The sequence below is a fragment of the Saprolegnia diclina genome (assembly GCF_000281045.1).
Source record: "Saprolegnia diclina VS20 unplaced genomic scaffold supercont1.36, whole genome shotgun sequence".
Classification (NCBI taxonomy): Eukaryota; Oomycota; class Saprolegniomycetes; order Saprolegniales; family Saprolegniaceae; genus Saprolegnia; species Saprolegnia diclina.
In genome coordinates this window covers 260,004-269,868 of record NW_008246103.1, presented here as the reverse complement: position 1 = coordinate 269,868, position 9,865 = coordinate 260,004, and the positions used below count along the sequence as shown (strand labels likewise).

Below are 9,865 nucleotides of genomic sequence, written 5' to 3'. Positions count from 1 at the left end.
GACGAGACGCTGCAGAATCGTGTCGCGATCCTCGCCCGTACTTGCAACGCCTTGTCCTTTCAAAGTATTTGGGCAATACGTAGTTCGGCAAGGCCAACTTCCATGTCGTTCAAGGACGGCAAATAGGCGTGCGGTTGGCGTCGAGATCGAACAAATAGTGTGCGTTGAAGATAGTGTTCGAATCTTGGATGTGGGTGCAAGCTGGATGTCGCACACTATTGCGCATCTTGCCCTGACGTCACACTATTTCTAGAAAAGGTTCTCCGGATACAGCAGGTGGCACAGTATCCGGACAATCGAGGCAGCGATGGACCAGATCGCGCAGCTCCAGGAGGACATCCACAAGCTCAAGAAGGTCGTCGATGGCATCTTTGAGAAGATGTAGGATGCTGCTGGCCGTGACCTTCGTGCTCATGCTCGCGACGTAGCGAATCGGACAAGTGCAGCGCGGCCGATGTCTATGGTACGTCACGACGACGATCGTCGCCATGCTCATGCATCCCGTCGTAGCCGACAAGGACAAGGCCATCGAGATGATCAACCGCCTCTGTACCAAGGTATGTATGTGTACATTGCCTGCCACGCGCGCCCACCGTGACAATTTAGATGGGCGAATCTGACATGCTCGACCTCACCACGTCGCCGGCCAAGGACATTGGCGCCGACGTCGTCCAGGTTTTACGTCCGACGTCCTACCACGTATCTTACGCATGGATGCAGGAGCTCAAGGAGAAGATCGTCAAGCTCCAGAGCGAACGCATGAGCCTGCACCGGCGAACCGAGGCGTGCGTCAAGGGTCTTTTTTAGCTCGATAGCAACACCAACAACACCAACCTGTCTATGTCGAGTGGCATGTGGCGTCGTCTTCGCCCCGGTACTAGCGACGGGCGTAGCGAGGTTGGTGCGTCTCGCCTTTGGCGCTTGCCCATAAATCTGCATGCCAACTGCACATCGCAAGAGATACGCTACCGCGACTAGGACAAGCAATGCTGTTGCTGCTCGCGGCCATGGCGGCGGCGACGCTCGTGCTGCCTGTCCCCCTCCACGCCGGCGCCAGTGGATTTCTCAAACGACGTGTAATGGGCCGTCGGACCATGATGCAATCTCCGTTTCCACCAATCGGGCACGGCCGCTGAAGCTCAATTGAGCGCGGATTATTCGGCGAATGAATCGAGGTCTCTATGCAAGTGGCTATAGACGCGGCGCTGTGTCCATTCGCAACTCAATTCTTGAAGCCGCCATTGAGTTTCAACAGGACGAAAGCTTGCAGTTTGTATGGCGCGTATCCGGATTGAGCAATGGGGACGGCCGATGCAGGGGCGGTTGTCCGGATACGGGGCGCAAGAGCCAAGGTGAGGTTTACAGTCGGCAAATCCAGTCAATCACTTTCCTTGTTTATCGACGATGCGTGTGGTACAGATCCTCCAGCGCAGCGGCCGCGTGCTCGGCGCCCGCTCCACCGTCGCCGCCCGCGCCTTCTCTTCTCTGCCCGACCATGAGGTCGTCGGCCTCCCGGCCCTGTCCCCGACCATGGAGATGGGTACGATCTCGGCGTGGTTGAAGAAGGAAGGCGACAAGATCAGCGCCGGCGACGTCATTTGCCAGGTCGAGACCGACAAGGCCGTCGTTGACTTTGAGGCCCAGGACGACTCGTACCTTGCCAAGATTCTCAAGCCCGAGGGCACGGCCGACATCAAGGTATGTGCGACGCGACGCGGGGACATTTGCGAGGGATGCTGATGGAATGCGTAGGTTGGCGAGCCCATCTTTGTCACGGTTGACGAGGCCAGCTCGGTCGCGGCCTTGGCCACGTTTACGGTCGGCGCCAACGCTGCGCCGGCGGCTCCTGCCCCGGCTGCGGCCGCGCCGGTTGCCGCGGCGCCTGTCGCTGCTCCCGTTGCTGCTGCTCCTGTCGCGACGCCGGCGCCGTCGACAATTGCTGGCCGTATTGTAGCTAGCCCGTTGGCCAAGAAGATTGCGCGCGAGTCGGGTGTGACCCTCGCCGGCGTCTCGGGCTCGGGCCCGTTGGGCCGCATCATCCGCGCGGATGTTGAAGAGGCGCTTGCCCGCGCCCAGTCGCAGCCGGCGGCCGCGGCGCCTGTCGCCGCTGCGCCGGTTGCGGCCGTCGCGGCCCCGATTGTCCACGGTGACTTTACCGACGTCCCGCTCTCGGCCAAGGCCCAGGCGTTCGCGGCGCAGTTGACGCAACAGAAGCTCGACGTGCCGCACTACCACTTGACGATCGACGTGACGCTCGACAAGCTCCTCTCGGGTACATTGCTTCCTCCATCATCCTTCGTCATCCAGCAAAGCCCATGCACATCATCTGTAGCGCGCGACCTCTTGAACAAGACGCGTGGCGAAACCGAGCAGCTCTCGGTCAACGACTTTATCGTGCGCGCCGCGGCGCTGACGATGAAGAAGATCCCGGCGGCCAACTCGGCCTGGATGGGCACCTTTGTGCGCCAGTTCCACAACGTCAACATCAGCATGATGATGTCGGTCGACGGCGGCGTGCTCGCGCCCGTCCTCCGCGACACGAACCTCAAGGGCCTCGACGGCCTCAACGCCGATGTCCGCGACCTCGTCGAGAAGGTCACGAACGAGCACTCGGACTTGGCCGACGACGACTTTGAGGGTGGTACCTTTACGATCAGCAACGTTGGCATGTACGACGTCAAGGCCCTCGCGGCCATCGTGAGCCCCAACCAGGCGTGCTCGCTTGGCCTCGGCGTCATCTCGAAGCGCGTCGTGCCCAACGACGACCCGGACGCGACCCAGATCTACAAGTTTGCGACGCAGATGACGGCGACGCTCGCCTGCGACCACCGTGTCATTGATGGCGCGACCGGCGCCCAGTGGCTTGCGTCGTTCAAGGAGCTCGTCGAAGACCCCTTGCGCATGATTCTCTAAGTACATTTAATAGACCAAGTCACGCGTACGCGTTGTCGACACATGTCCTTGGTGGCGGGAAGAACGAGGGAATCCCCCATCGCCTTCACCTCGCTTCATCGATCTCGCAGGGACTTCCCCGCCGTATCCGGATCCAGCGTTGGTTGGTGCTTGTCCAGACGCACGCAACTTTACATGCCGCACCGCCGACGCAGACGCAGCAACAGTCGACCGGACGCTGGCCATGAATGCGCTCGCACAAGACAGTGCATGTGCCGTAGCGCGAATGGCGTTTGCAAGCCGCGTGCCGGTGGCCATTGCGCCGGAAATGCCTTGTTGAACTGTACGTTGGGTGTATTTAGTGTATCGGGCCGGACCATCTTGATATTGGCGCGTTGAAGTCGACAGCATGACCGACGACGTGGTCAAGGACGAGAACTGCGAGCGCAAGGCGCAGTGGCGCGTCACGGTCGACGACGTCCTCCTGACGCAAAACTTCTTTGGCCTTGGCGAGAACAGCACGGGCGGTGCGCTCTGGGACTCGTCGCTCGTCCTCTGGGCCAAGCTCCGGACAATGGCGATCGCAAGTCGCACCGTGCTCGAGCTCGGCTCGGGGGTCGGGTTCCTCGCCATCAAGATGGCATCCCAGGGCGCTCACGTCGTTGCTACCGACGGCGACATTGAAGCGATTTCCATCTTCCGCGACAACGTTCAGCGCAATGGCTTGCCGCCGATCCCAGCCCACCACTTGTCTTGGTTGGCCATCGTTGCCTCCACGAACGCGCCTCGTATGTCATTCTTTCTCTAGGGGTGACGCCGCGTCGCTCGCCGCCTTCCACGAGACATACCCTTCAACGTCGTGGGACTACCTCGTTGGCGCCGACTTGATCTTCAACGCCGACTACCACGACGCGCTGCTGGCAACGTTGGTGGCTGTCGTCGTGCGCCCCGAGACGCGCGTGTTGCTCGCCTATCGCGTCCGAGACGAAGACAAGTACGAATGCGTTGACGCACTTACCTCACTACGTCCTGACTACTATTAGGGAGGCGATGTTTCTGGAGAAGGTCCAAGGTCCATTTGTACTTGTGGAGGTACGCTTCCAGTCTAGTGATGGCGCAACAACCTTGAGTTCTAGAGCGAAGAGGTCGGTGAGACGGGGATCGTCTATGTGGAGCTTCAAAAACGTACGAGTACTCGTAGTACAGAACAATAATGCAGACAATTCTGTGCAAAGAATTATGCAGATTCCACTCTTATCGTGCGTGGATGGTTGGTCGTCACTGGACGGTCGGCGTTGAAGACGAAAGATCGCGCGCCACTTTGCACAACAACTGCGTGCACAAAGCGTTTCGCGAGTCGGTGTCGCAGGGTGTCTCGTCACAAAACTAAAGACCGAAACGAACTCGTCGATGCGGTCGAGGACTGCGGTCGCACCGTCCGTGGCCCAGGCGCTCATGCCAGAGACTGCGCATCGACGTGCGTTTGCGCTTCTCGGGGTGCTGTACGTGCTCGTTTCGCTCAGCGTAGGGCTCTGGTACCTCTCTCTCCTCGCGCCGAGCCTCGCCAACGACTTTTGGTGGGCGGGGTATGCGCCAACGCGCCACGAAGCGTTCCTTGTCGACGTGATCAACGCGCAGCTAATGCTCACCCGTGCAAATGCCCTCGATGTGTACGCCGCCGATGCGACTGTCCACAAGCGCTACGCGTCACCGACGGCAACCACGAACGTGCCGCCAACGTACGCGCGGCGCATTCTCTTGAGTGAGCTTCAATCGATCGAGTACGCGGTGCCGCAGCTGCGTCTTCTCAGCGCGCGCTGGTCCATGCGCATGTGCGTACAGCATTGCTGGGTCGACTTTAACAGGACGTTTCAAGTCGCCCACACGGAAGCACGCCAGCGCCGGTGCGAAGACAAGTATGGGACAAACGCAGCGGTCTACATGGAAGCCACATTGCGCAATGTCGTGTGGACCGACTATGTCACCGTCTGGGGCGGTGAGAACGGCCCATTTACCGTCGCTTTGGAGCTCGCTCTGCAAGAGACCAGTCGCGGTCAGTCCTTCCTTTCCAGCGTCGCGACGGCGCGCGCGACCACGTCGGTGGCCGACGAACTCGCCTACTGGCGACGCCATGCGATGCGTTCGTTTGAGCTGCAGTGGCAGAACCGGTATCGGCCGGGCGTGAGCGAGACCATGGTCCTGCAGAACGCACTGGGGATGCCACAGCTTCTGACGCTCAAGGATATCCCGCAAGGCGCCGGGCCATGGACGTCGGTGATCCTCTTTTGGCTACCGCTCAACGACCTCTGGCAAAATCAAGTGCTCAACCGCAGCCTCATTCGAGGCTCGTCGCGCTATTTTTTGGCCAACATCTCGGCGGACTTGCCGGCTCTCGACATCGAGGTCATGCACGGTGACACGACGGTGCCCGGGCAGTTTGTCGCTCAAGCCGCTCAATTCCGTGCCCTCATTGGCCCTTTTCAGAGTATTGATTGCCTTCATGTTGCTGTGCCACACTCCCTTTTAACGGCGGTCGCCGCGCTTCGCGTCGCGTCGGCCAACGACGTAGCTGCTCTGGTACCGCCGACAACACCCATTCAACTGCTGCCACTGACATGGCACGGCCACAGCTATTACGGCGGCAGCCCGCTGTGTGTTATGTTGCCAAACACGTCGTACGTGCAGCAGTCGTTTGATTTTACGAACGACTGCTCGTCGCCCCAACCGCTCGAAGTCGTACTTGACCCGCTCGCGCTACTGGTGGCACGCGTGGCCAGCGCCACTGCATTCTCCATCGAGACTGCGTGCGCTGCGGCAGCGCCTTTGTCGGTACCCACGTGCAGGGCCGCGCTCCAGAGCGTCGATGCGCTCTATGTCAAACACGTGGCAACCGCGGATTGGCCGGCCGCGCAACACGATATTGGCCTTGGTGTTGGGCTGATGCAATATGCCACGACCGCGACTGGCGCATGGCGCGTGCTTCGACAGCCACTACTGGAGCCGAGCTTTGCTTTTTTCGGCTGGATGTTTGTCACCGACTGGGCGCTGGGGCGTCGAGAAGTCCTCTCGTTCCAAGGCGACGTCGACAGCGTACCATTGATCTCGAACGTCGAAGCGCCGCTGGTGTACACAACAGGCACGCAAGAGCTGCAGACAGCCACGCAGATTCTCTTCTACCTCGTTGTCGTCACGTCCATCGTCTTGACGAGCGTCGGCGGTGTCGCGCTCGCGTATGCATGCTACGCGCGACGGGGCTTCCATGGCGCCAACCTCTTTGTGTTCAATCGCGTCACGAGTGCGGTTTGGCTCGGTCGGCCGCTCACCTTCTTGCGCGCTGCCTCGGCGACACTCCTCCTGAGCTCTGTGCATACCTCGCTCGAGACGTCGGCGGCGGGCACATCGCGCTTGGTCGCGACGCCACGCCACTGTATAGTCGCGGCCGTCGTTGCCGGTGAAGCTACATGGCTCACGTACGTTCTCAACGATCTTTTGGTTCTTCTCACGCAGCAACGTACGCGGGAGTCGAGCTTTTTTGCGAGCACGCTCGCGTGGGGTGTCCTCTTCTTGCTCGACTTGATCTCTCCGATTCAGGTGACCGGCGTCCTCGACCGCCACTGCGTCGGCACCAACATGGACTATTCCGTCTCGTGCACGAGTGGGGTCCTCTATATGGGCAGTTCGACGCGCGTAGCAGTGATCGCTACGATCCAAGTCGGAAGCGTCCTGCTTTCGTGGACGGCGCTGACGCTCTGCTCGCCCCACCGGCCCATATTGCCGGGACCACTGCTCTTAAATGGACTAGCCGACGCCGTCTTGACGCTGGCCCCCGGCTCGTCGTCAGAGCAATGTGCGATGGACCATGTCGCATGCGTCCTTGCCGGAGTGCTCCCGTTCCGTCTACGCGGTCTCAAGTATCTGTTCGACATCAAGCTCTGGGTGCTCGTCCGAGACACGCTCTCGACGTCGCCGCAGGTCGTCGTCTTGCCACGTCCGACGCTGCGCCAACGCACACCCGTCGATGGCCCCGCCCCGACACTCATCGAGCTCGTGGACAAGCCGTCCGTTCGATGGCGTGTTGTGCGTCGCATTGTCGGGCTCAGCTATGTCGTATCCTCGATTGTGAGCTCGATCTCGTATCTCAGCATCTCGCAAGTGAACCTCTCCAACGATCTGTTCTGGGCGAGCTTCAACAGTACGGGCGCCCACGCCTTCTTCGCCAACTGGCTCAACGAGCAGCTCATGCTTGGCACGACAGCGGTGCCCGCGCTCGAGTTGACGGCACCGCGCGTCACGCTTCCAACATCGTTTGCTGCAGCGTCGACGGTGGTGACGTCGCCAGCCAACTATGGCGCCCACCTCCAGCACACGCTGCTCGATTCGATCGAAGCGTCCATTGGCGGTCTTCGTCGCTCAAACGGCTGCAGTGCGCCCTGGATCTTTTCGCCGTACTGCTATCTCGACTTGGAAGCGCGATGGGAGATGGCCAACTCGGCCGCGCGGCAGTGGCGCTGCCGCACCATGCGGTCGAATGGCGCCGTGTACCTCGAATCCGTTCTTCGCAATACAAATCTCGCGTCGCTAAACGCGTGCTGGGGCCAGCGTTTGGAGACGGCAATCCTAGCGGACTTGCGTCGTTCGTCGGCCGGCCAAACGTGGATCGACACCACCTTTGACGCGTCGCTCTCGGTCGAGGATGAAGCGGCCTACTGGCGCGCACAGGGCCTCACGCACTTTAGAACACAGTGGCAAAACTACAAGCGCATTGGTGTCCAGAGCAGCTACTCGATTGGAAATGCATACGGCGTCACGTACCCGCTCAAGCTCGCTTCGCAAGAGACAACGTACCGGCTTGGAATGCAAACGTCGTTCAAAATGTACTGGGCACTCGCCAACGATCTGGACGCCATCGATCGCAACACGTCTGGCATCGGCGGTTCGAGCCTGCTGCGACACAGTGCCAACTACGCCTTTGCCAACACGAGCTTAGCTGCTGTGTATGCGCTCAACGGGTCCTTGCCACTGCCATTGCCTCGGAGCTTGTCGCTGACTGCCTCGCAATTGGGGCCCTTTGGGTCCATCGATATGCTGTACGTTGCGCCACCGCGGGCACTGCAGCGCCTTGTCGCGACGATCACGGACCGCACGCGCACGTTGCTCGCAACTGACCGTGCCGCCAAAGCCGCGTATGATGCTATCACGCCCCTCGACGCCTCGTACCCGGTGCCCAGTGCGTGGATCACCGCCAGCTTTGCGGCGTATGGCAGCTCACCGCTCTGTCCCGAGCTCAGTTCGGGGCAGCTCATCTCCGTTGGGCTCGTCAACTTGCTCTCGTACGATGCGACGTGCATGGCGCACTCGGGCATCGTGTCCAAAGTGCAGCCGACGCGCCAACAGTACATTGTCAGTGCGCTTCTCGCGCAGCTCGCTATGAGCGACAACTACACTGCCGTGTGCCGTCATGAGCCGTCGTATCTGGCGGCGTGTCTTGTCTATCTCAACGCGACGACGTCGTTTGTGCACACCAATCTGAACCCCTCGGATTTGGCGCCAAACGTGCTGCAAGTGCGCGACCTTGTGCGCGCCATGAACGTCTCGTTCATGCTGTTTACAGCGGCGTCGACGGCAGGCGCGCCACTACAGCTTGTGACGGTCAACCTCCTCGACGTTGACGAAGCGGGCTTTGCGTTTTTCGCTTATCTTTTTCTCTACGACTGGGTCGTTGGCATCCGACAAGTGGTCACGTTTCAAGGCGATAGCGGCGCACTCACGCTCATTACGGACGTCCAAGCGCCACTGAGTCAGCCGCCACAGGCGTCCGAGATACCGAGAAACATTGCCCAGTACTTTCGGTCTGGCGTGCTCTACGTCACGTGCGTCATGATGGCGATTGCCGGTCTCGCGACCCTGTACATGCTCGCTTCCCACGGACAGTTTGAGGGCTGGAACATGGCCGAGTTGGGTCGTGTCGGTGGCATTGTATGGGTCGGCCGTCCGCTGCTATTGCTCCGTGCGATGACAGCGCTCTGCGTGCTTGCGACTGCGACGATCGAGCTGACGTACGCGGGGTCTATGAGCGGCTTTGCAACGACCTACGATCCGTGGTACAAGACGCTTCTCGCCGCCAACGAAGTGACGTGGCTTATCACGATCGTCAACGATGTTCTTTTGGTGGCCACTGGCGATTACGCAGCGTACTATGTCACGCTCAATAGCTTTCTCGTCTACGCCGTGGTCGCGGTGATCACGCTCGTGTCGCCCGTGACACCCGCCGCGTCGATCGATTTGCATTGTGAGCTATACCAAATGGATGCGTTGGTCGTTTGTGACGCCGGCACAATCTATATTGGCCGCATTGAGCGACTGGTGTTGCTCTTGGCGACTGTGGTTGTCTCCCATGGTGTGTGCTACGTCATTGTGCGTCGTCATGCGACGCCGAGGACGCAGGTGCCGTCCCTCTTCCTCTCGTCGGGTGCCAAGTATCAATTTACGCAGACAGAATGGGTCCTGCATGACACCTACCACCTCGACCGAGCCTCGGCCGCCCTCGACGGACTCCTCACACTACGTGTTCACGCCCACATGATCTTGCTCGACATCAAGACGTGGCGGACTTTTGTGCTTCCTACAAAGAGTGCCGCAGACACTTCCATCGCCCTCGCGGCTGCTGTGCCGTTGCTCGAGTAGATACTGTCGTAGATCATGACGACATTTGGTTCTGGTCTCATCGATCGGACGTGCACTCAACTGGTACCGGCCTCGACTCTTTTGGTGGACATCGTCATAAGCCTCGATGCATAAGCCTTGAAGCACGAATCATATCGATTGCCAAGCTACCACAATTAATCACAACACGGTGGAGGAGTAGCTCAGGTCTAGCGCTCCGATGTGTTGGTTTTTGGCCCAGGCTCATAAGCTCCGAGCCAATCGTATATTACTATTATTGTAGTACCTAGGCCTTGCTAGTATTGGGTTA

General features: G+C 59.9%; 3 protein-coding genes across 3 annotated transcripts; all 3 read left to right on the top strand.

Annotated features, from left to right (window-relative positions):
* The first annotated feature begins 236 nt into the window (after window positions 1-236).
* Window positions 237-945, top strand: SDRG_10593 (hypothetical protein). The gene is made up of 5 exons (XM_008616589.1): window positions 237-381; window positions 429-463; window positions 511-557; window positions 607-675; window positions 721-945. Exons 1-5 carry the CDS (start codon window positions 308-310, stop codon window positions 805-807), a joined length of 312 nt encoding a protein of 103 aa, XP_008614811.1. The 5' UTR covers window positions 237-307; the 3' UTR covers window positions 808-945.
* A 423-nt stretch (window positions 946-1,368) lies between these two features.
* Window positions 1,369-2,956, top strand: SDRG_10592 (hypothetical protein). The gene is made up of 3 exons (XM_008616588.1): window positions 1,369-1,698; window positions 1,753-2,272; window positions 2,333-2,956. Exons 1-3 carry the CDS (start codon window positions 1,405-1,407, stop codon window positions 2,911-2,913), a joined length of 1,395 nt encoding a protein of 464 aa, XP_008614810.1. The 5' UTR covers window positions 1,369-1,404; the 3' UTR covers window positions 2,914-2,956.
* A 345-nt stretch (window positions 2,957-3,301) lies between these two features.
* SDRG_10591 (hypothetical protein) lies at window positions 3,302-9,792 on the top strand (the record flags this gene model as incomplete). Its single annotated transcript, XM_008616587.1, has 5 exons — window positions 3,302-3,648; window positions 3,701-3,886; window positions 3,936-3,984; window positions 4,029-4,077; window positions 4,262-9,792. The coding sequence occupies 5 exons, from the start codon at window positions 3,302-3,304 to the stop codon at window positions 9,574-9,576; spliced, it is 5,946 nt and encodes a 1,981-aa protein (XP_008614809.1). The 3' UTR covers window positions 9,577-9,792.
* Window positions 9,793-9,865: the final 73 nt, after the last annotated feature.